Genomic DNA, 25,883 nt, shown 5'->3' with positions numbered 1-25,883 from the left:
ATGGCTCAGGGCGGGCACTTCCAGAGAACTGTGTTTAATTCCCAGCACCGATATGGCAGCTCACGGCTGTCCAGTTCCAGGGTATCCAACACTCACGTAGAGATATATATCTGTATATGTACATATATATGTAGGCAAAACACCAACGTGTTTAAAATAAAAAAAAATTTAAAAAGTACAAAAAATAAGTGCATTATTTGTTGAGTTTTGACAAACTACCACTCTGGTTAAAATATGGGACTATTCAGGATGGGCATAGTAGTGCACGCCTTTAACTTGGGAAGGAGAGGCAGGTGGATCTCTGTGAGTTCAAGGCCAGCCTGGGCCACTACCGCCAGAGTTAAGTAACAGAGATACAAAAAAAAAAAAAAAAGCCATCTCAGCAAAAAGTCAGGACTGGTTCAGTGTCTTTGAAAGTCCCAGTAAGCATCTTCTTAAGCAGCGGGATATTTGTATTCCCAGTCTTATCTGAGGCTTGTTACTGGGATTATTTTTTTGCTATTACTATCATCATCATCATCATTATATTTTCTTCTCATTGAATTGAACTTGACAATAGACTCTTTAACTCATAGTTGTGTTTAAAGTGAAACATTTCTACACAGTTGCAGCAGAACCGCCGTGTTGAAATGCCCGGTGTTGAAAGCCGGAGTTCACCGCACTCCGTCCTGAAGGAAGGAGGCTGAGTGTCTGCAGCACTTGCTCCCTGAGCTTGACCTAGTAAGTGACCCCAGGGGCGGGGGTGGAGGGGGCTCCTCGGTGGTGCGTCCTCTAAAATGCTGTTTCTAGAAGACATTTTCTTCTGGAAAAGAAAGCAAGTCTTGCCGGGCGGTGGTGGCACGCACCTTTAATCCCAGCACTCGGGAAGCACAGGCAGGCGGATCTCTGTGAGTTCAAGGCCAGCCTGGTCTACAGAACGAGTCCCAGGACAGGCTCCAAAACTACACAGAAAAGCCCTGTCTCAAAAAAATTTAAAAGGGGGGGGGCAAGTCTTGTGGCGCCCAGTGTGTAGCCTTGTAGCCTTGACAACACAACTATTGTACATCCTTGTCCTAGAAGAGTCAAGTTTTATATTCGCTCGTTCTCTCCTTTTTGTTTAGTAAACAAGTCTTTATTGAGCCGCATTTGTGTTTCAGAAACTGAATTAGGCTCTAGAGTACGGGGTGAAGCAGACAGGGCTTTGGGACCTGTTGGCGTGTCCCTTCTGCGTGAGGGTGTCTGGAGCAGGTTTGGGCCGCGGCTGAGCTAACCTAGCACATATACACAGTGATTCGCCTCCTGCTCCACTCAATCCCCCACCTTATCAGACGGGTTTGTGGTATAATTTGAGAAATAAGCAAAATATGGGGGATATGTTACACAGTTCTATGTGCTAGGGAAAGAAGGGAGGGAGGGAGATGGAAACAGGAGGGGACGCTGGGCATCATAGCCCATGCCTTTCACCTCAGAGTTCAGGAGGCGCAGGCAGGAAGATCTCTGTAAGAGCAGCCAGTGCTCTTAACCACCGAGCCATTTCTCCAGCTCTCCCCTCCTGGCCCCCCCCCCCCGGCTTTTACCATTGAATAATACTCCTCTCCGTGAATGCACACACATTTTCTTTATTTATAGCTTGGCAGCTGTAAGTTAGTGGCAATGAGCATGGATGTATAGGCATCTTTTTGACATAAAACCTTTCATGTCTTTGTGGGGGGAAAAGCAGAAGAGGAATCACGCATCCGCTGACTGGTTTTTAATTACTGCTTCCCTTCACTACAGGCAGCCTGTCTTCCCTTATGATAAAAGCCGCATTTGGCTGATGAGCAAAGTGACGAGGTCGCCGAGTGAGACTGAGGACATCTGGGAAACAGAGGAAGATGACATGACGGAAGGTGACCTAGGGTATGGCCTCGGAGGAAGACCCGGCGGGATTTATGAAGTTTCGTGTTCGATTGCATCTAAGAAAAGGTCAGATGGAAGGAACCTAAGCCCCCCTCCGTTTCCAAGAAAGGGGGAAGAAAGAAGCGAAACCAGTTTTCAGTATTCCGGGACTGAGGGCTTGCGGGATACACGCGCTGACGGACGCAGAGCGTCCGGCTACAGGCGGCAGAGCAGCGCTGGTGAGAACTCCTCCTCCGCGGCTTTCTCTTCTTCCTTCCCTTGTGGAGATTATCAATGCTCTCACTCTCCTGGCACGCGAAAATCAGTAACCGCAGGAGATTTTCATCTCTATCTCTTTAAGACTATTTAGATTAAATTTACTTGTTTAAGGAGGTGGGGCGAGCACATGTCAAGGAATGCCCCAACCTGAAGCCAGTTCTTTCCTTGCACCATGCGGGTCCCAAGGACCCAGCCGACGTCATCACTCCTGGCAGCAGGTGCCTTTTCTTGCTGAGTCACCTCACTGGTCCACTTCTTAGTCTCTTAAGGAATGTGGGGAGTTCAGAGGTAGCTGATGTTTTGTTTCTGAGTATGGTAGGATGCTGGGGACCAGCCTCAGCAGAGAAGTGGGTCTCGAATCTGGGATGTCCGGAAGGCTAAGTGAGTACGCGGACACAGGATTCTAATGCAAGCTGGCAGGCTCTCAGCTGCAAGGAGGGGTCTTCTAATTCTCTCTCACTCTCTCTTATTTCTTTCCCTTTCTGTGTCTCTCTGCCCCAAGCTTCAAACCTCAGTCTTTCATTGTGAATTTTACACAAGGAACTTGATTTTTTTTTCTTGTCCCAGGTTAATCATTTCAGGAACAAAGCAGTTCACAGAAAGTACAAAAATTCTTTGAAATCAGAACATCATCATTCATTATGACATTTTCCCAGTTCCCAAGCCCCATGCCAGCCACTATATTCTTAATTCTTAGCTGGGTTAATTATTAAACAACTTCTGAGGCTTTCACCTCAGAGACTAACTACCTGCAGTTTACAGAAGCGTAGTTCAGCGGGTTTCACTCCATTGTCATACCTTTCCCATTGTTGTTCCTCACAATTCCAATTTTGATTTACAAGGCCAAAGGCATTCACCCCCAAAGCCCTAGGTTCTTCAGAAACTTTATTCATCATAGCCAGTACCTTTCTGTTTCAGTATAATTCTTTTACCAAGTGTCATAATCAGGCAAGAACAATTTCTTCATTTTCCCCAAATTTCCCCAATTCTTTTTTTTTTTAGATTTATTTATTTATTATGTATACAGTATTCTCATTACTCTGTCTGCAGGCCAGAAGAGGGCACCAGATCTCATTACAGATGGTTGTGAGCCACTTTGTGGTTGCTGGGAACTGAACTCACGACCTTTGGAAGAGCAGGCGGTGCTCTTAACCACTGAGCCATCTCTCCAGCCCCTCCCCAATTCTTTTAGTGAAAGAGGGGAGACTCTCAAGTCTCCCAGGAACACGACCCCCAAGAACTCACGTGGGACCGTCCTTGCTACAATCACATGAGGTTTATTGACAGGACAGGAACCAGCTGGGGCCGAAACTAATTTCCCATGCAGGGGTAGAGGAGTTTGACCCTGAGTAACTGGGAGAGGAGTATTTAGGGGAAGAAACCACAACTCAAAGGGGGTAGGGAGGGTGTCATTGGAAAATTCTGAAAATACTAATGATCATTACAAGGGGGTAACTCCCCATTTTTCAAGATTATTCTCAAGATTATAATCTAACTTTATGGTCAGCTAGTTCCTGGAACAGAGTCACTGAACCAGCTAACCTAGATTTTTGGTTCTTCTCTCCCCTAGATTTTTGGCTCTATTTTTCCTGCTAGATTTTTTTTTTTTTTTTGGCCCTATTCTTTCTGCTAGAGGGGTCTGGATTTATCCGGGTCTTTCATCAGTGCCTGCCCGTTCTATCAGATCAGTGAGATTTGTATTAACGTACAGTGCATCCATATTTTCAGAAGCCACTGGTGTGGAAGAAAAAAAGAACATGAAGAACGAGTACACGAGCAGAACTGTTATAACCAGAATCACCTGTAACATTGCCAAATGCACATGCAGACGCCATAGAAGTGGGCCTGGGGCACACACGTGTTTTCTCCTTGGCCCTCAAGTAACATAATTTATTGCCGCTGGGTTGCCTGGAGGGAGTTGCTTCCTGCCTCTTGGGCTTGGGAACCCCAGTGGAGGGGAGCTATGCTTTGCTGGTCCAACAGTAGCTAATCTGCTTTGATATCATCCATGTGTGACTCTGGTGGCTACTTAATGCCTTTTTCTCTTGTTATGCAGTCTTATGCCCCCACCCCCCACCCCAGAGTTCCCTAGGTGCCCAATACCCGGGTCTAGGTTCTGGGAATACTTTGTGTTCTGAGTTAACTCGGGTCAGCGGAAGAGAGAGACTCTGCAGGGCCCCATAAGCTTTAGCAAAAGCAGCAGGGAAATCAGGAGGGAAAAGGACCAACCAGAGAAACACACTCTGGCCCTGGAATCACAGTCAGTGAAAGAAATATGCCCTGGCCCTGAAATTAGAGCCAAAAGGCTAAAAAGTGCCAGTGAAAGAAACATACTTTGGCTCCGGAATCAGAGCCAAATCTGCCTCCTCACTGGCTAAGCAGAAAGCCAAGCAATCCCTGAGCGAGAAACCTGACCAGTTCCCACCCAGAAAATCTCCCTGGAAAACGCCATCCCTAAGGAGCACCTGTTCATTTGCTGCTGCCCTTCTTCCACCCTGGCAGAGGCAGCTGCTCTCCTGGATTCTTCCCTCCCGATAAATCTCTTAAATGAGGTTTGGGTTCCTTTGCCGGAATGGAGCGGAGGAGAAAAGTAACAACTTTTTGGTGGAGCAGGAGCGAGCAGGGCTGTAACAACTTCACTGGGGAAACCTAGTAGAATGGAGTTGTTTTTTAAAGATTTATTCATTTATTATGTGTTACGCCCAGGTCGTAGGGTCCCCCAAAGGCCACCACAGAGGCTTGGGCTCTCCGTCTGTCCGATTTGTAGCGGTTGAGAGCAGAGAATCCCAAGGCCAATCGGGATAGGGTTTTTATCGTAGTAGAGGTTGGGGTGAGGGGATTTACAGGATTCAGGACTTTGACTCGTTGTTGTTTGTCCCGGGATCTTTGCTAAAGGTGAATAGGTGAGTCCTGGGCTCAGGGACTTCCCTTGGTTTTATCTAATCTTATCTAATGGTTAGACTGTCAGGTACTTCCTTTTAGTCTTGGCCCTCCCTGGGTGGTGTCAATTTACAGCTTTTCCTGGAACCCTGTGCTGCCTGTGGTGGCAGGCTGTGCATCCCGGGCCTCACGTGTGGCCAGGCTACCCAGGGCCCCACATTGCTCGGGCCCCATTGTGTGTAGCTCGGTTGCCCTGGGCCCATTATGTATACAGTATTCTGGTCTGCATGTATGCCTGCAGGCCAGAAGAGGGCGCCAGACCTCACTATAGATAGTTGTGAGTTATCACGTGTTTGATGGGAATTAAACTCAGGACCGCTGGAAGTACAGCCAGCGTTCTTAACTGCTGAGCCATCTCTCCAGCCCAAAGGGCCAAGTTGCTCTACTCCGGGGGAGCAGAGCCGAACTGTAACAACTTTGCTGGGGAAGCTCTCTCCTCCCAGAGCAGAGCTGCTATATTGGAGAAACCTTTCCCTAGAGCAGGGCTGTAAGCTGTTCCGCTTCTGTGGTATTCCTCGACTCCCCACTGCCAGGTCCCTTTCCATCTGAGGTGCAATGCTTACAAAATCACTCTCCACGAGGAGAGAGAGAGAGAGAGAGAGGGAGGGAGGGAGGGAGGGAGGGAGGGAGGGAGGGAGGGAGGGAGGGAGGGAGGGAGGGAGGGAGGGAGAGACTGCAGGAAGTGGTCAGCTTTAGCACAGGAAAATCAGTCTTCATGAACTGACTGCCTAGAAGCTCTTTTATTGACACCCAAAAGGCCTTTTAGCAAGTCAGTCCCTGCGTACCAAAATCTCTTATCCGAACTAGAAGTTGTCTTAAGGAACCATGACCTAAGCAAGCACAATCATAACAATCCTAAGAATTCCAGGTTTGGCAGGGCGGTGGTGCAGCACCTTTAACCACAGCTCTTGGGAGGCAGAGGCAGGCGGATCTCTGTGAGTTCGAGGCCACCCTGGTCTACAGAGCTAGTTCCAGAACAGCTATGGTTGTTATACAGAGAAACCCTGTCTCAAAAAACAAAACAAAACAAAAAAACCCAAAACAGCAGCAACAACAACAGAAAGGCCCAGAAGTGTCTTATGACTGAGGTTATGCTAAGGTTCAGAAATTCCCAAGAAAGAGCAACCCCATAAATTTCAGATAACAATCTCTGATTATTTACCAGGGATTATTTAAAGACCTATGTGGCCATCACTCCAGAGTAAATGCCATGCAATGGCCCTTTTAATATTCCACTACAAATAATAACCAACAAAATATGCAACTAAAGCTACAGAAGACCATCAGGCAGTGGTGGTGCACGTCTTTAATCCCAGCACTCGGGAGGCAGAGGCAAGAGGATTTCTGTAAGTTCAAGACCAACCTGCTTTGCAGAGCAAGTTCCAGGATGGACTCCAGAGAAAAAACAGAGCTATTCAGAGAAAAAAACAGAGAAAGCCTGTCTCGAAAAAAAAAAAAAAAAACCACCAACAAAAAGTTACAGAAGAACTTCAGTAAGTTATTGTTCTTGGAAAGAAAGTTTGGTTCCTAGGCATTGTTATTGCTACTGAAGACAAACATTAAAATCCATTTATTCAACTAGAACATTCATGTGTTTCTACACATTTGTGTGGCAGCCAGTTCATCACATGCTTCATATCACAACCCCCTTTAATGCTGTTTTTTCAAAGCCACTTATCTTTTAACTTTACGTATTTTATCATTAGTTATCATATTATAATTTTTTCATTTTGCAATTTAAAGAAAATACATATTTGATATTTATAATCAGATTCTCTGTATTTTGCAGAGGGGTGGGGACAGGGCATTTGGGACAGGGTTTCTCTACATAGCCCTGGTTGTTCTGGAATTCACTATGTAAACCAGGCTGGCCTGAGGCTTACAGAGATCCACCTATCTCTGCCTCCCGAGCGCTGGGATTTAAGGAGTCTGCCACCATGGCCAGCTAAATGCCATGTATTTAACTAAAGAAACTATTCAATTTTTCCTCCAATAGATTCTAACTCAGAATTGTCAAATGAACAATTAAGGCAGCGTCTTCATGAAACTTTAGAGGTATGTCCTGCAACGAAGTGGGCCTTGCACCCCCATCCATTCCTCCAGACCTCTGCCTTCTTCCCTTCATCTCTTGGGCACCTAGTTTTCAACAGGCTCCCTTTCTTATTCTCTCCGTCTCTGTCTCTCTCTTTCTCTGACTGTCCCTCCCTCCCTCCCTCCCTTTTCTTTCTTTGTTTATGTTTGTGTGGGCACCTGTGCACAGCACACGTGTAGACATCAGAGAACAGCTTGCTGGAGTTGGTTCTCTCCTTCCATCTTGTGGGTTCCAGGGATTGAACTCCGGTGGTCAGACTTGATGGCAAGCTCCATAACCTGCTGAGTCATCTTGCTGGCCCTGGTTCTTGCCTTTTAAAGTCCTCTTGTATAAGCACACCCGCGCCCTTCAAGCATGCCAGTCGGTTCTCTACCTGGCTTCTCTAAACCTATCTAAACTACAATTGGCATTGCTTCCTTGCAGATGCCATATCTCTGCCTCCCAAGTGCTGGGATTAAGGGCATGTGCTGCTATGCCCAGCTGAGAATCCTTTGAGATCCTTTGTCAAACAGAACAGCACCGAGATTTTTCTTTTCCTTATGAGAGATCCTTTATTAAGCAGGGAAGAAAAGGTTAATTGGTTGCTTTCTGACAGGCAGAAAAACATCAGAAAATGACCTCGCAGGTGTAATTTTTAAGAGGAGACAGGGAGGTCTGTGTTAGAATAGGGTAGGATGCAGTAATAAAGGAGATGGGGATGAGGGAGAAGGGGACAAGGGAAAAGGGGCAGGGGTATTTGTCCTGGAGGGACAAAGGACTGTCCCTGGATAGAGAGGAGACACACGCAGCCCCACTGCTCCAATCACAACAATGTGGCCCATAGGAAATAGCAGTTTATAAGGGTAAAGGGGGAAACCCCATGTTAGGAGGAGGTATTTCATTTTATTTTATTTTTATTTTTTTTTTAAACATTTATTATGTGTGTATGCCTGAAGGCCAGAAGAGGGCACCAGACCTCATTACAGATGGTTGTGAGCCACCATGTGGTTGCTGGGAATTGAACTCAGGACCTTTGGAAGAGCAGGCAATGCTCTTAACTCCTGAGCCATCTCTCCAGCCCAGGTATTTCATTTTAATTGGGCATGTTAATTAGGTGAGCTTCCAAGTTGCTGGACTTCAATGGTAGTCAGTGTCACGGGGATGAAGTGACCAAACAAGGGGATGGACCTTGGTGGCTAGCTTTAGGACTGTAATCTAACGGGTTTTAGCAAGGCAGAGGACTGGGGACAAGGGCAAGGCCTACCAGAACCACATGCTGGAGTGGGCTGCTGTCCCGTCAGACTGGAGCTTGGTAGTGAGGCTCTTGGGCATATTCCGACAGGCTCCCTGCAGCGTCTCTAGGAACTCACAGCCCTGTTTAAGGGTAAATGTGGACTAGCCATGTTGACAGTTCAGGAATTCCATGCCTTGTAAACGGGAAGGCTTACTGTATTTCTGTCCTCAGGAAGTAGAGATTTTAAAAACTGAACTTGAAGCCTCTCAAAGACAACTTGAAGGTAAAGAGGAAGCATTGAAAATCCTTCAAAGCATGGTAAGAATTTATTTCTGAAATTTTCATCACTTAACACATTTCAGTAACGAGTGGAATTATAATCCCTGCACTCAGGAGGCAGTGGTAGGAGGATTGAGAGTTCTAGATCAGGTCTGGTTACATCCTGAGACCCTGTTTTGGAAACACACACACACACCACCACCACTAGCACCATCACCACCAGCAACAGCAGCAGAAACGACAGTAATTAGTGATGTTTTTACCTTGTAAAATAAAAGAATCGGTGTTTAATATTGTTGGGTTTTTGAGGTGCAGTTATTTTTTTTATTAACTACTGAGTTGTATAGGTATCACTAGAACTTAATTTTAGAGCAAACATTTGCAATATTCTTTTTTAAAAAAAGAAATAAATCTTGTAGGGGCTGGAGAGATCACTCAGAGGCTAAGGGCATTGGCTGCTCTCCCAGAGGATCCGGGTTTAATTCCCAGCTCACAAACATCTGTAATGAAATCTGGTGACCTCTTCTGGCACACAGGTGTACATGCCGACAGAACACTGTATATAAAATAAATCTCAAAAAAAAAAAAAAAAACTTAAAAAGAATCACCCATACACTTTTTAACCGATTTCTCTTTCAAACAAACATAACCATTTGTGTCTGTAATTATTTGGTTAGCGTGCTTTTGAGGTCCAATCATGTTAAATCATGTGTCAATACTGAAATTACCTGGTGCGAGTAAGAAGGAAACGCAGAACAGGCAACAAACCCACTTAGGAGTTTATTAAGGGGGTGTGTACAGGCCTGGTGAGGTGGGGGTGGGGAGAGAGAGAGAGACAGAGAGAGAGAGGGAGAGAGGGAGGGAGAGAAGAGAGGGAGAGAGGGAGGGAGGGAGAGAGGGAGGGAGGGAGGGAGGGAGGGAGGGAGTGGGAGACAGCGCTTCCAGCTTTTAAAAGCTGCCTAGCGCATGTGCACAGGGGGTTGACGTGACTACGTCAGACGCAGATGACGGATATCATACATGCGTGCAAGGGCTTAGCTGAGTCATAGTGGATGATGCAGCCACACCTCATGTGGATCACGGGGCCCTTTAACATCCCAGGGGCCTGGGGGCTGGAGAGATGGCTCAGTGGTTAAGAGCATTGCCTACTCTTCCAAAGGTCCTGAGTTCAATTCCCAGCAACCACATGGTGGCTCACAACCATCTGTAATGAGGTCTGGTGCCCTCTCCTGGCCTGCAGGGATACACACAGACAGAACATTGTATATTGTATATATAATAAATAAATAAATATTTAAAAAAAAAAAAAAAACATCCCAGGGGCCTTTAGGCACTTCTGCCTGAGGGCTTGTCTGCACATGCGTGGCACCAGAACCCGGAAGTGCCAGCCTTATTGTGGCTGAAATCATATAACAAATACTTTCTTCTCCTTCTTGTTCCTCCTCCTTTTTAGTTTATTGAGACAGGGTTTCTCTGTGTAGCATTGGCTGTCCTAGACCTCTCTCTGTAGAGCAGGCTGGCCTCAAACTCAGAGATCCGCTTGCCTCTGCCTTCCAGTCCTGGGATTAAAGGTGTGTGCCACCACCGCCCAACAATACTTTCTTTTTAGTCAGGTAGCTCATAACTGCCTGTAACTCCAGCTCCAGGGGATCCGACACCCCCTTCCAAAAGGGCGCCTCAGGCACCAGCACGCACATGCACACATTTATATGCAGACACACAGACATTGAAAATAAAGTATGTGTATTGAAAATAAATAAATCTTTAAAAATAAAATATGCATATAGGAATATGCTCATATATTATGCAAATAAGAGGGTTTAAAGCTTAATTTTACTGACGCTATTTTTATTTTTTCTTAGGCAGTGCTTGACAAGGCCACAAGTCACACACAGACAGTGCTTCAAAAAACCATAGAACAAAAGCGATCTCTGGAGAAGGTATTTGCAAATATAGCATTGATGTGCTCAATCTGATAATATTTAGATAGAATTTTCTCTTTTTTTAAATATTTATTGATTTATTATGTATAAAATATTCTGTCTGTGTGTATGCCTGAAGGCCAGAAGAGGGCACAGACCCCATTACAGATGGTTGTGAGCCCCCATGTGGTTGCTGGGAATTGAACTCAGGACCTTTGGAAGAGCAGACAATGCTCTTAACCTCTAAGCCATCTCTCCAACCCCTAGATAGAATTTTCTTAGGCTCGGTGTGGTAACAGGTGTTTCATTTGTGCTTACTCTCCCGCAAGGAGTTCTGCAATCTCTGACGGTTTTCCCTTTGGACACTGACATTTTTTCAATGATTTATTTTTATTTCATGTACATTGGTTTACCTGTATGAGAGTATTGGCTCCCTTGGAACTGGAGTTATAGACAGTTGTGAGTGGCCATGTGGGTGCTGGGAATTGAACCAGGGTCTTCTGGAAGAGCAGCCAGTGCTCTTAACCACTGAGCCATCTCTCCAGCCCCTGGACTCATAATTTTTTTTTTTTTTTTTTTTTTTTTTGGCTTTTCGAGACAGGGTTTCTCTGTGGCTTTGGAGCCTGTCCTGGAACTAGCTCTTGTAGACCAGGCTGGTCTCGAACTCACAGAGATCCGCCTGTCTCTGCCTCCCAAGTGCTGGGATTAAAGGCATGCGCCACCATCGCCCGGCTTTAGACTCATAAATTTTAAAATAGATTGTCACGCGAGTAAAGTGCGGCCTTTTATGGGCAGCAGGTCTTATATAAATACATAATATATATATATAAATATATAATATATGGCAGCAGGTCTTATATAAATACATAATATATATATATAAATATATAATATATGGCAGCAGGTCTTATATAAATACATAATATATATATATAAATATATAATATATGGCAGCAGGTCTTATATAAATACATAATATATATATATATAAATATATAATATATGGCAGCAGGTCTTATATAAATACATAATATATATATATAATATATGGCAGCAGGTCTTATATAAATACATAATATATATATATATAATATATGGCAGCAGGTCTTATATAAATACATAATATATATATATATAATATATGGCAGCAGGTCTTATATAAATACATAATATATATATATAATATATGGCAGCAGGTCTTATATAAATACATAATATATATATATAAATATATAATATATGGCAGCAGGTCTTATATAAATACATAATATATATATATATAATATATGGCAGCAGGTCTTATATAAATACATAATATATATATATATAATATATGGCAGCAGGTCTTATATAAATACATAATATATATATATATAATATATGGCAGCAGGTCTTATATAAATACATAATATATATATATATAATATATGGCAGCAGGTCTTATATAAATACATTATATATATATATAATATATGGCAGCAGGTCTTATATAAATACATAATATATATATATATAATATATGGCAGCAGGTCTTATATAAATACATAATATATATATATAAATATATAATATATGGCAGCAGGTCTGACAATTTAGCACTTTTTATCTTTTTCCTTTTTTGTCCTCTGCCCCAGGCAGGGTCAGCGTGTTTCCGAACACCTCACTAGACATGGAATTAGGATAATCACAGATGTCATTTTCTTACATAAATCGTATTCTCCCCTGATGGGGCCATTTGGGTAAAGACTCCAAGAAGTAGTTTCTGGTGTCTACATGGGCAGAAGTGGACCCTGAGAAATCTGGGCTCACTATAACCAAATTTTGTTATGTATGCAATATTCTTTCTGTATGTATGCTTGAAGGCCAGAAGAGGGCACCAGACCTCATTACGGATGGTTGTGAGCCACCATGTGGTTGCTGGGAATTGAACTCAGGACCTCTGGAAGAGCAGGCAATGCTCTTAACTGCTGAGCCATCTCTCCAGCCCTTATAACCAAATTTTGAACATAAATAATTTGAAATTTCTTTGCTGTGTTCGGTGAGCTTTATCAAAGTGTGTCTGAGAGCTTAAAAAAAAAAGTCCATTTGTTGTGTGTTTTTTGTTTTTTTTTAATTATTTATTTATTATGTATACAATATTCTGTCTGTGTGTATGCCTGCAGGCCAGAAGAGGGCACCAAATCTCATTACAGATGGTTGTGAGCCACCATGTGGTTGCTGGGAATTGAACTCAGGACCTTTGGAAGAGCAGGCAATGCTCTTAACCTCTGAGCCATCTCTCCAGCCCCGTTTTTGTTTTTTGTTTTTTCTTTTAATGGCAGAGTTTCTCTGTCTAACAGCCCTGGCTGTCTTGGAACTCACTCTGTAGACTAGGCTGGCCTTGAATTTACAGAGATCTGGCTGCCTCTGCCTCCCAAGTGCTGGGATTGGATTAAGGTATGTACCCCCAATGCCCAGCCTGATGTAATTTTCAAATGCCATAGACTCTTCCAAGAGCATAAATTAATGCCTTTCACCCATTCAGTGTCTCAGAAAGATTTATACTGATAATTTTCCACGAAATGTTCTTTTATTTGTTTTTTTATCTGAAGGTATTATTTCTCTTTCTATAGGAAATAAATGCCTTGCAGTGGGAAATGGAATTTGATCAGGATAGATTTAAAAATATAGAGGAATCGTGGATCCAAAAGTATGACAGGTTTGTATTTTGATGGCATCGAAAACTAAACCTAGGGCCTGTGCATGCTGTGCAGTTCCATCACAACTGAGGGCCATCGTCCTCGGGCACAGCCGAGCCCATCCTCAGCCTGGGTAGGTATAGTATATAGTCCATATAGGTAGGTATCATCCATAATTTTCCCAAGGAAAATTTTAAAATGCATGTCATTCAAATGCCATTTTAGGCTTTCTTCTTCTTTGAGAAAATTATAAATAAAATTCTTATTGCTGATCTACTTTCCATTCCCATATTTTTCTGTTGTTTTCCTAGTACTGCGTATATAGTAGAGCCAGGTATTGTGGCAGGGCACATACCAAGGATGCTGCTCAGTGGTAGAGGGCCTAGTTAGCATTTGTAAAGCAACAACAGCAAAGGAAGCAGCCTGGGGAGATGGCTCAGTGGGTAAAGTGTTTGCCTCACAAGACCTGAGTTCAGATCCCTCATACCCTCCCCCCATGCACAGCTTCCTGTCGTCAGTCCCCTCATTTAACTTAGCCCAGTGGTTATGATCCCCATACCTACTCAGAACTGACCAGTATCCAAGGTTTACTTGAGGGCCTGTCTTAGATGGCCCAAGCACAGCGTCAGTGTCCAAATGGTTATTAAGTTAAATTAAAATTATATCAATGTGACACCAGGTGATGGTGGTACACCTTTAATCCCAGCACTCAGGGAGGCAGAGGCAGGAGGTTCTCTGTGTGTTCGAGGCTAGCCTGGTCTACAAGAGCTAGTTCCAGGATAACCAGAGATAGACAGAGAAACCCTGTCTCAAAAAACCAAATAATAATAATTGAAGGTTGGCGAGATGGCTGAGTAGATAAAAAACATTTGCCACCAATCCCGAAGACCTGAGTTCGATCCCACCACCCACATAGCAGAAGGGGAGAACCCACTCCCACAGGCTGTCCTTTGACCCCAATATGTGCGCTGTTAAAATGTCCCACAAATAAAATGTAATAAATTGTAGAAATAAAGATAGTTTTGCTCATCGAGGTGTTAATACTTTAATTATTCAGTTAAGTTTCCCTTTGCAGACTAAGCTGTGACAATACTGTCCTCAGAGAGAATCTGAAGGTGAAAACAGAAGAAATTAAAGCGCTCAAGTCTGAAAATGCTGGTGAGTAATGGATTTTAATGATTCTCTTAAAATATGTTAGCCTGGGGTGGTGGCGAATATCTTTATTCCCAGCACTTGCAGGAGGCAGAGACAGACAGAGTTCAAGGCCAGCCTGATCTACAGAGTATACAGCCAGGGCTACACAGAAACCTTGCCTCTAAAAAAATAATAATAAGGTCCAAATCAGGAGCAGAAGGAGAGAGAGCACGAGCAAGGAACTCAGGACCGTGAGGGGTGCACCCACACACTGAAACAATGGGGATGTTCTATCGGGAACTCACCAAGGCCAGCTGGCCTGGGTCTGAAAAAGCACGGGATAAAACCGGACTCGCTGAACATAGCGGACAATGAGGACTACTGAGAACTCAAGAACAATGGCAATGGGTTTTTGATCCTACTGCACGTACTGGCTTTGTGGGAGCCTAGGCAGTTTGGATGCTCACCTTACTAGACCTGGATGGAGGTGGGTGGTCCTTGGACTTCCCACAGGTCAGGGAACCCTGATTGCTCTTTGAGCTGATGAGGGAGGGGGACTTGATTGGGGGAGGGGGAGGGAAATGGGAGGCGGTGGCGGGGAGGAGGCAGAAATCTTTAATAAATAAATTAATTAAAAAAATAATAAGAAGCCTGAGCTAATGGGCCAATCAGTTTATAACTAAAATAATAATAATAATAATAATAAAATATGTTTAAAGATAGCAAATACAGGGGCTGGAGAGATGGCTCAGTGGTTAAGAGCACTGACTGCTCTTCCAGAGGTCCTGAGTTCAATTCCCAGCAACCACATGGTGGCTTACAGCCATCTATAATGAGACCTGGCGCCCCCTTCTGGCTTGTGGGCACACATGGAATGCTGTATACATAATAAATAAATAAATATTAAAAAAAAGATAGCAAATACAGAATATACTGCAGCAAGAACACTCTTGTCAATATAGACAGAGTGCTAGTATTTTGAAGTAATATAATTTAGGGAAAATAAAAATGTATCGTTTAGATTTTTTAAAAGATTTCTTAAATAAGACTATCAAGGTGAAATCCATACAACATCAGATTAATCCTTTAATTGTTTAAAATAAACAATTGGGCAAGCCATGGTGGTACTCACCCTTTAATCCCAGCACTCAGGAAGCAGAGGCAGGTAGATCTCTGTGAGTTTGAGGCCAGCCTGGTCTACACAGTTTAACAACAGCCATAGGCTACACGGGAGATTCTGTCTCAAGAAAACAAACAAAAAGCAGCAATTGGGAGGTGTTGGTGGAGGGAGTGGGAGGTGAATATATCAAAGTACATTGTGTCCATGTCTGAACTATAGTTCTTGAAAACTCTAAAGTAAAAGTGATTAATTCAGTAGTGCTGGCAAACTGTGTGCGCAGTCAGTGCCCTCAATCATTCTACAGTTTTCTGAAATATTCCAAAGTAAAGGCTGTGCACAGTTCCTCTTCACCATCCCTTCGGTCCAGTTTGGGAGGCTGAGGCAGGAGGATTGCCATGAGGTAGACACAGTCTGGGCTCCACCGACCGGCCATGTGTGTACCCTTAGGTGTAAAGTCTGTATATTGCACAGCCCGTATACAATGAGCCACCTTATGGTCAACATTGGAAGAGCCCTGCTTGTACTGATTTTTGTAACAAATTTTTAAGAAAAGATGCTAATTCCTCCCCTCAGCAGAAACTAAGTGACCGTTTGAAGGGAACAAACCCTGAATCAGCGTGGCTCAGAGGCTCCTGGTGCTCACGAAACGCCCAGATGAGATCTGGACACACGTGTGTCTGAGCATCCAGCTGTACCTCTGGTAGTCTAGGGCAGAAAGTTCCAGAATCACTAGCCCCCCCCCCCCCCTTGTTCACTCTTCCTCGAGAGGAAAGTTACTGTTTTCTGTTCTCCACTAAACAGGATCCCTTCCCTTTCTTTTTGACCCTGGTGAGGGCCTCTCCTATGAAAACCGTTTTGTTTCTTGAGACAGGGTCTTACTAGGCAGTGATCAGACTGGCCTAGAAATCACCGTTGCACCCAGCCCTCTGTGGAAACTCCCTGCTGTTGTTCTTTGTTCCAGACAGGGTTCTCTGTGTAGCTCTGACCATCCTGGAACTCACTCTGTAGACCACACTGGCCTCAAACTCAGAGATCTGCCTGTCTCTGCCTCCCGAGTCCAAGTGCCGGGATCAAAGGCGTGCGCCACTACACCTGGCTGGAAAATGCTTAATAGAAAAAAATCTGCTGGGATTTGGGTAACTGGCACATTTGACATGAATATAGTACATGAGATCTCACTCCGCAGTCTTTTCCTTGTCTGAAGTAGAATAAGGTGGAAAAGGCCCATTATCACACAGCGATTTATCAATTTAGTCACAGCACCACTTTTACTGCCTATTCGACAAGCATAAGTTTCCTTGCCCCTGGAACATAATGACCTGAAGGAACAGCTGAAACAATCGGTGGTTGCCCTGACCAACCTGCTGCCATGTAGGCTTCTGTAAAATCTTATTTTTCTGTCTGTCCCACGTGGTTTTAGAGTATCAAATGAGAATACAAAAGAGACCTGGCATGGAAACCTTTTGGGGGGTATCCTGACTTCCTATCTCTTTCGGTCCCATTGGTATCAACGTACTTATTCCAGAAATATTCCTGCAACATTCTCAAAGTCGCTGGATAATCTACCTTACATGTTCACTTTTTTAAAAAAATGAAAAAGAAAAAGCAAAGGGGCTGGAGAGATGACTTGGAGGTTAAGAGCTCTTCTTAAGTGATCACTCTTCTGGAGGTCCTGAGTTCAGTTCCCAGCATCCACATGGTGGCTCACAGCCGTCTGTAATGAGATCTGGTGCCTTCTTCTGGTGTGCAGGCAGAACACTGTATACATAATAAATAAATAAATCTTAAAAAAAATAAAAAATCCACTTGGTGGCACACACCTTGATTCTTTTTTTTTCTCCCCCCCAACCCCAGATGTGCCTGCCTCTGCCTCCTGAGTGCAGGAATTAAAGGCATAGGCCACTACCGCCTGGCCAGCACACACCTTTAATCCCATCTAGCATTTCAGGCAGAGGCAGGAGGATCTCTGAGTTCGAGGTCAGCCTGGTCTATAGAGTGAGTTCCAGGACAGCCAGAGCTGTTAAACAGAGAAACCTGTCCTGAAAAAAAAAAAAAACAACAACAAAAAGGAGCTACTCGGTATCTCTTTTCTCCCATGCTACTTCCTGTTTCATCAGCTAGGTTTCTGGATGAAGCCCAGTCTTGTGTACTGGCTGATAAGTGTCACTTAGAAGTAAGTGTGTGGCTTCTGTGTGACTCCATAGAGAGGCTGTAGCTGGCCTCAGAGAGCTCACAGTGTCATGTGTGGCCCTTCCTAGTTTTGAACCAGCGGTATTTGGAGACACTTGCCATGCTTGATATCAAACAGCAGAAGGTGGCTCGGGAGAACATGGCTCAGGAGGACAGTGCCTTTACAGAGGTATCCGGACTCGAGGTACGTGTGCACCCGGGAAAGCCGCACGGCAGGGACGGCTGCTTTCCTATTCCCTGCAGCCTGCTCAGGACAGCAACATACTTAGCGCCTCAGACTCGGGTGCGAGAGGCCCGTGACCGCCCAGGTCGCTTCTTGCCAGCTGCTGCTACCGTGCCCTTTGAGCCACACCTCCCTGCTGGGTGGGACTGGCTCTTTCCAGGGGCTGCAAAGGGAACCAAGGCTGGGTGGGTTCAGGTATTTTTCTCACGGTGACAAGGCATGAACAAGCACTGTCGCGCCCTTCGCCGGTGTCGGGTCCTCTAAGACTGACACATTGAACCCTCATGCTCTGACTCAAGCTTCATGTCACACACGAGGGGAGACAGGAATGTGGGGTGATTTTCTCTGTCACACTGCTAGTGACTTACACCTAGGCAGACTGGAGTTAGGTAGTTTTATGGTAAATTCCTTATGAAACTTCAGAACGCATGGTTCACTACTACAGACGGCCTCTGCTAAATTAGTAAGTGTGCCTAGCTGCTATCATGGGCGGAAAACCGAAGGGAGGTTCTTGCTTTGCTTTCCTTTTTTCTTTTCTTCCAAGAATGACCCTGCTTCTTCACTTAAGCTTTAATCAAGTTTTGAGGGGCCAGGGCTACAAGTGACTTCATTATAGTCATTGACCAAGAAATATATTTATTTTTTGATTGATCTTTGTGTGAGGGCTCTATCTGCATGTACAACCTTATGCCAGAAGAGGGCATCAGATCCCACTATAGATGGCTGTGAGAAAGCCTGTGGTTGCTGGGAATTGAACTCAGGGCTCTGGAAAAGCAGCCAGTGCTCTTATCCAGTGAGCCACCTCTCCAGCCCCACAGAGTAATTTTTTTAAAGAATGGAGCCGTGATTGCTTTCCCCAGGGTAAAATAAAATTCATTGTTCATTCTGCCCACAGTCTTGTTGGAGGAGAGGGACACAGGGAATGCAGGCTACGAGGCCACGCCTACCACAGGCAGCACTCACTTTGGGTGTTAGTATTTAAGACTTGGTTAGGCTAAATTCTTGCTGCACATCCAAAGCTATTGGAGATGAATGCCAGCATTAAAGGTTTTGAGATTGAGAAGGAAGGAATGTAAACTCTTTGAAGTGTTTATTGCAAGAAATGATGTTTCATTTGTGGCCATTTCTACTCAGATCACGAACTCCTGTTTTCTTTAAAAAAATATATATGTATATATAATATACATCATATATATTATACACACACATATACACTGTCCACTTTATTGAATCAGAGGCTTGACTAGCATGGCTGTGGGGTGTGTGTGTCTATGTGTCTCAGACAGCGTGACACGTGGTAACAGGCAATGCCTTTGGGTTTCAAGCTTGCAGTTCTTGGAGCCTGCCTGTGTCGCGGTCCTGGAGGGAACCCCTGTTCTTGTGCCAAAATGGCAGCGTCCACTCGGAAACTGGTTCTTCAGCTCAGACATGAGGTATTTATCAGATGTCTTGGTTCAGGCCCTTTATTAGCTGGAGGATAAATGGCAGGATTTGCAATAATGAGTTTTATCTTAGGAGTCACTGGCTGAGGAAACTACGCTTGGTTTTATGTAATAGAATTAACTTGTGCATTAGACTTCGTTTACCTGGTTCCAAAACACACATAGTGCATTGCGTGAAATCTGAAGCCAGGTAAAGTCGTTTGGCTAAGTGTGTAATTAATATTTCTTAAATTCATATTTTCTCATTTCTACATGGCCTTCAAATCGCAGTTAATAGAGGGAAACGGTGTGTTTACATTAAAATAAGTAGAGTTGACCAGCTGTGCTCTTAGCACCATCGTTTGCGTCCGTGAGGCTGTGGGCAGAATAAGCCTCAGTCCTCTCATAGGTTAACAGGATGACAACTGTCTTTATCATCAACAGGCCAGGCATTTAACCAGCTGATAGTTGCCCTTATAATTGGACTTTAATTATGAATGTTTATGTGTACAAACCAAATTTATGATTTGGCTGTTTGTTTTGAGACAGGGTTTCTCTGTGTACCCCTGACTGTCCTGGAACTAACTCTATAGACTAGGCCAGACTTGAACTCAGAGATCTGCCTGTCTCTGCCTCTCCATTGCTGGCATTAAAGGTGTGTGCCACTACGCCCAGCCACTGGTTTACCTTTTTTGAAGACAGAGAATTTAAAGCCTTTAGATCGCTTAGGAAGGCTAACAGCTACACATTAGCTACTCCTGAAGAACAGCATAGAACCACATGGATCAGACTCAAGCTCAGCTAGGGAGGTGCACAGCCTTAGGCGCTCTCCTCCTTTCCGGCTGTGTCCTTCCTCCAGGACTGGCACAGGGCTCAGCAGGGGTGGTGAGTTTCAAGAGCAGGGGGGTTGGCACAGGGTGCTAGCATCCAGAGTGCCGGTAGAATGGGCAAGCGCTGACTTACGCAGACAAGCTAGAGGGAATAGAGGCTAGGAACACAGCGATTCATATGAAAAGACGGCTCCAGTTTCACCTCTCATGGCTCCCCAACTCTCTTTCAGCTGGAAATTCTGCAGAAAAGTAAGGAAGAGGCTCATATAATGGCAGATGCATTCAGAATTGCTTTTGAACAACAGCTGACCAGGAGAAACGACCAGGCGCTGAGACTGGCACACGCGGATAAGTGTGGACGAGCAGCAGCCTGGACCAACAGGCAGCACCCGAAAGACGAGGGTAACTACGGAGAAGGGGGTGTTAGCTGCTCTGGGATGTGGGCCAAGTCGGCACAGGAAAGAGGTATAACTGGAGCTTTTCATGGAGCTGCTATTCATTTTAAACTTAGCAAGTGTCAGGGCTAAACCGATGGCTCAGCACCTAAAAGGACTTGCTACCGAGCCTGACCCCAAAAGTGGAGGGTGTGGGGTGTTGTGTATTTTGAGGGTCGGTTGGAGACAGGGTCACTCTAGGATGACTCTCAGCTCTCTGGCAGCAGGGAGGAGCCATTTCTACAAACTGAACGCTGAGCAGCGTGCAAAGGCGTATGTACTTATATTATACTACAGGTGCTTTTTTGGGTAAAACAGATCCTTCATACACAAAGCCCCAATCTAATCTTTATGCTCTCTGAGGGAAAGCATCACACCCCAGCAACCTTAGCCCTTATTGTGTACAGCACCCAGTAATTCAAGATACCCAGGTGTGCCAGCACCGTCTTGTGACCAAAGTCACGTGAAGGCTGGACAGCTCCTTCAGAAAAACAACTGCGTAGATAACAGCAAACAGTCAGTTTTCCGCTATGACTTCTTCAAGTATTTCTAGAAAGCAACTGTTCACGCTGATGTTTATGGTGAAAACAAGTATTTCATGCCAACGTTTATCCCAGACACTTCAGGAGAAAGCTGACTGACTCCATACAGCTGCCCTCTGACCTCCATAAGCAGGCCATGCCTGATACATATGCCCCACACACACACACGAACACACACTGATGATTTTCTTTGTTTTAAGTTAGCACCTGTGAAGCACCAAGCATGGCGGCACATAACTGTGCTGCTACAATCAGGAGGTAGAGGCAGAAATTCTAAAAGGACGACAATAGCAATTACATATACAAATGAGCTTCGAAGTTAATAAAACCATAAGGAGATAGAATAAGTTCTTTCCAACACTTAGAGGTGTGTGTGTGTATGCACACACATGTGCATGCTGGCACCTACCATGTCAGAATTTTCTTTGGGCCCCAAATCAGCTCCCAAATAGACACACTTAATTTTGAATGCTCGGCCTTAGCTTAGGCTTGTCCCGCTAGCTCTTTTAACTTAACGAGTTTCTATTCATCTGTTTTGCCAATGGGCTTTCTACCTTTCATGCTGTGTACCCTACTTTCCTGCTTCCTATGTGTCTGGCTGGCTGGCCCCTGGCATCTCTTTTCTTTCTTCCTGTCTCTGTCAAGCCTAGATTCCTCCTCTTGCTTACTCTCTCTACCCTGCAGTCCTGCCTAGTATTAGCTTTTTATTAGACCAATCAGGTGCCTTAGGGAGGCAAGGTGAAACAAATGCAGCGCATCTTTATATAATTAAACAAATGCAACATATCATTGCATAAACAAATATTCCTCAACAGCCTGGGAAGACCAGAAGAGGGTGCTGAACTCCCCGGAGCTGGAGTTACAGGGGGTTGTAATGAGAACTGAACTCAGGTCCTCTGCTGAGGTACTCTTCTACCTAAGGCAGGACCTGTGGTTTGTGGGAAGAGACATAATTAATGCAAGTGCTCTGATGAGCTGGGAATGGTGGTGCAGGTTTGTAATCCGAGCTCAGAAGCTGAGGCAGACGACTCAAATGCCAAGAGGAAAGTAACACTGAAAATATCGTTTAGCTGGGCATGGTGGTGCACACCTTTAATCCTGGCACCGGGGAGACAGAATCCCACGCCGGTGTGGTCTGTGTAGAAGTTGTAGGCTCATCAGGAATACCTAGTGAGACCTTGTCTCAAAAACAACAGAAAAGAAAATGTATTTAGCTGGGCATGGTGCACATGTCAGGAACCCCAGCAATTAGGAGAGGAAGGAGGACCAGAAACTCAATCCAGCCTAGGCTTGAGTTTAAGCCTGGGACCCACACAATGGAAGAACTGGCTCCCCAAAGTTGTCCTCTGACTCCATGTGCTTGTCATGTGTGTCTATCTGCCTCCCAGGGCTGGGATTACAAGTGTGTGCTACCACACCTGGCATTTTCTACAAATTTTGTCTTTTGGTGATAATCAAGATATAGAGAATTATATTGTATACTAATACTGGACTAGGTGTTTTCAGTTATGTTTCTATGATGATAAAATGTTCACAAACTCTACCATTTTAACCAAGTTTAATACGGCAGTGAGTTGTCTAAGCACCATCTGGCTTCAGAATTTCTTCTCAAACTCCCGTAGCTTGTGTACAGAATGAAATGCTGAAGATGGCAAACTTTATGGATGTTTTGTCATCATGAGAAATGACAATGGTAAATGGGAAGGCAGTGCTCCCGATTCAGAGGACAGGGGAAGCTCAGAAAACGCATCTAAAGCTTAGTGGTTAAGAGGCGGAGCGAGGATCCCGTGCAGGCCCTTCTGGCTGTTCACATGGATGGGGCTGCAGCAGCCTGCGCCTGTCGGGCCTCTGCAGTATTTCCACGTAGCGTGGTTAGTGATCTCACACAGATCTGGATTTCTGCTGCTCCAGAAGACTGTGATGACCCTCTCCAGGTCTCCACCCACCCATACCTGAAATCCATTCCCCCATCATGCTGTGCAACCAGCAACACTGGTCCTTGTGGGTTTGTGAGAATGACTTCTGGATTGCTGCAGGAATTAATCAGCCTTGGCTTTTACTGCAGTTAACATCAGTGAGAGTAATTTTCTCAGCCAGATTCTCCCACTCCATTCCAGGATATGCGTCCCAAAGGAGAAAGAAGACCTTAAGGCAGAGACTGCTGGGGATGCTCCCTTCAGAAAACAGTTCTAAGAGGACTGAAGACCAAGACAGCCCACAAGAAGTCCTTAAGATGCTAGTAGACTTGGTTAGTGCCAGACTGTCACTTGGTTTTGGTTAGGGACTGCGGGTCAGACAATCCATGGGCTCCCATTCTAGGCCTCTTAAACCCTTTTCTCCACCAGGCACCATGCCCCAACCTCTCCCTGCCAGCTCTCCCCACTCCTGTGAGGATCCCTTCTGTGACAGCTGATTGGGGTGTGTGTGCCAGCTCAGCTCCCTTCATTTCTGTGCGGCCTGGAGTTATGAGCAGTTAAGAGTTCCAAACCCTTTGTCACCAACACGACCTGATGTCAGTCCTGGCACCTTCCACAGACGGCTGTGAAACAAAGACACCAAAGACACCGACACGAGTGCTCAGAGCAGACACACGTTAACTCTGCTGACGTTTATTTGTATATGAATACATAAAAAACAATTCAGATACAGCTTTAAATATTTTTCACAAGCCAGTACATGTTGAGATTACACACAGATATACAATCTTCCCCATCTCTAGGTAACTTACAGGTTACAGAGAAGTAACACTAATTCCTTGGGTTTTTTTAAAGAAAGTTTTACTATCATTGTTGTATGTATGATGCATGTGTGAGCACGGCATGCCATGGCACGTGTAGACTGGCTCTCTTCTTCACCTTTATGTGAGTTCCAAGGACTGGACTCAATCAAGCAAGCAGCATTGAGTACCCTACTTAATGAGCCCCTCACTGCTGCCCTTCCAGCCCCTGGGGCTGGAGACACGGCTCAGTTTGGCTCCTCAGTGAGGAGCATTTACTTTCGTTCCCAGCACTCACAACAACCTGTAAATCCAGTTTTGGAGGACCTGACGCCCTCTTCTGGCCTTCTTAGGCACCTGCACACACATGGCACATATACAAACATATGCATAAATGAAAGTTTAAAATAAAAAGCATGATTTCACCCATCAAGATTGGAGCCTGCTGCCAGGCCCTGAATTTGGTTCCAAGACACACATAATGACTCCTCAAATTCTTCTCCAACACCCACACATACATCATGGCACAGATATAAACATGCACAACAAATAAATTTTAAAAAATTCACTTAAATCCCACAGCATTTGATTCAAGATTATCCTAAAATATGACCAATCTAAATTTAGAATGCAGTCCTCTGATAAAATGCAACGCTCCTTTTCCTGATACACTAACTGGTACATCCCTAACTTCTGCTTACAGTTGAATGACAAAGAAGAAGCACTGGCTCATCAAAGAAAGGTCAGTTACATGCTTGCTCGGGCGCTGGAAGACAAAGACATTGCCGCCAAGAAGAATAAGGACAAAATTCCCACGAACCAGAAATCCCCATTCACAGCCCCCTGGCAGGAAGTTTCAGGACGCTGTGTTTTGTGTGACCCAGCACACTCAAATGTCCACGTTTCTGATCCTGTGGGCTGTATTTGTTCAGTCCACCACCCCCAGAGAGATTCAGACTGCTCAAGGACTCTTAAAAGATCCCATTCTTTGCCATCAAATATATTTTAAAAACAAACCAGCTGGAATCAGAATTAGAGCTGTTAAAAATCAAGTCTGGGCTGGAAATGTATCTCAGAGGTAGGACACTTGGTCAGTGTGCATAAGGCCTTGGGTTTAGCACATGGTGGCGCACACCTTCAATCCCAGCACTCAGGAAGCAGAAGCAGGCAATCTAACTCTGAGGCCAGCCTGGTCTATAGAGCAAGTTCCAGGACAGCCAGGGCTCCACAGAGAAACCCTGTCTTGAAAAACCATAAAGGCCTCAGGTTTGATGTTCAGCATTGCAAAGACTTTGAAAGAGAACCCAGAGTATGGAGGATCCTAATTTATAAATAAATCCCAGCACTTGGGAGCCCGAGGCAAAAATACTATGATTTGAGGGCCGACAAGATACAGCGAGATATAGATACTGCCAAAAACCACAAAAAGAATTACATAATTTTGATAATATTAAGAAGTTGTATGTTTTCTAAATATTTTAAAAATGTTAGCATAGTAATTTACAAAGCAGTAAGTTCGTTATATCTTAATACATGTATTAACAATATATGTGTTTAACCACATCCCTCCCTTTTAGTTTTAGGATGCAGCTCAAGTACTCAAACCTTTAACACGTTCTATAAGAAATGTATTAGTTCTGTACTCTATATGTACTATGTTGACATTTTATTTATAAAGTGCTTTTTCACATTTTGACAGTATCAATGACAAGTATTCTTGGGAAAAATTCAGTTATTTGTGGAGCTGGGGAGATAGCTCAGTCGTGCAGTGTTCCCTTGCTAGCATGAGGCTGAATCCGATCCTCAGCAGCCACAGGAAAAGCCAGGTGTGATGGAGCACACCTGACCGCTGGAGATGCAGAGGTTTCCAGGCTAGCCAGCTCCTCCTAATAGGAGAGCCCCAGACTGCAGCAAGAGACCCGCCTCAAAAAAAAGGTGGGCAAAACCCAAGGCTGACTTCTGGTGAGCAAGTATTAGGAAAGCCTGGATGCAACCTAGCAATAAAAATTGTCT

The 25,883-nt window shown here is 44.5% G+C and overlaps 1 protein-coding gene across 2 annotated transcripts in view; it reads left to right on the top strand.

The window, feature by feature from the left end:
- Ccdc125 (coiled-coil domain containing 125) overlaps nucleotides 1–25,563 on the top strand; it is a 32,049-nt gene extending 6,486 nt beyond the window's left edge. Inside the window, exons 2-13 of one of the 2 annotated variants that reach the window (XM_075976182.1) lie at nucleotides 606–720; nucleotides 1,756–2,096; nucleotides 7,073–7,131; nucleotides 8,613–8,699; nucleotides 10,523–10,600; nucleotides 13,195–13,280; nucleotides 14,336–14,418; nucleotides 17,773–17,888; nucleotides 19,253–19,360; nucleotides 20,409–20,580; nucleotides 23,272–23,402; nucleotides 24,574–25,563. In XM_075976182.1, coding sequence (XP_075832297.1) covers nucleotides 1,796–2,096; nucleotides 7,073–7,131; nucleotides 8,613–8,699; nucleotides 10,523–10,600; nucleotides 13,195–13,280; nucleotides 14,336–14,418; nucleotides 17,773–17,888; nucleotides 19,253–19,360; nucleotides 20,409–20,580; nucleotides 23,272–23,402; nucleotides 24,574–24,879 — 1,527 coding nt within the window. In that variant the 5' untranslated portion in view covers nucleotides 606–720; nucleotides 1,756–1,795 and the 3' untranslated portion in view covers nucleotides 24,880–25,563. Of the gene's footprint in view, nucleotides 1–604; nucleotides 721–1,755; nucleotides 2,097–7,072; nucleotides 7,132–8,612; nucleotides 8,700–10,522; nucleotides 10,601–13,194; nucleotides 13,281–14,335; nucleotides 14,419–17,772; nucleotides 17,889–19,252; nucleotides 19,361–20,408; nucleotides 20,581–23,271; nucleotides 23,403–24,573 lie in introns of those variants that run through there. The other variant, XM_075976183.1, reaches the window with a different exon arrangement.
- Nucleotides 25,564–25,883: the final 320 nt, after the last annotated feature.

The sequence above is a fragment of the Microtus pennsylvanicus genome, chromosome 6 (assembly GCF_037038515.1).
Source record: "Microtus pennsylvanicus isolate mMicPen1 chromosome 6, mMicPen1.hap1, whole genome shotgun sequence".
NCBI lineage: Eukaryota > Metazoa > Chordata > Mammalia > Rodentia > Cricetidae > Microtus > Microtus pennsylvanicus.
Note: the sequence above shows the minus strand (reverse complement) of the source record. Positions and strands in the feature narration are given on the sequence as shown.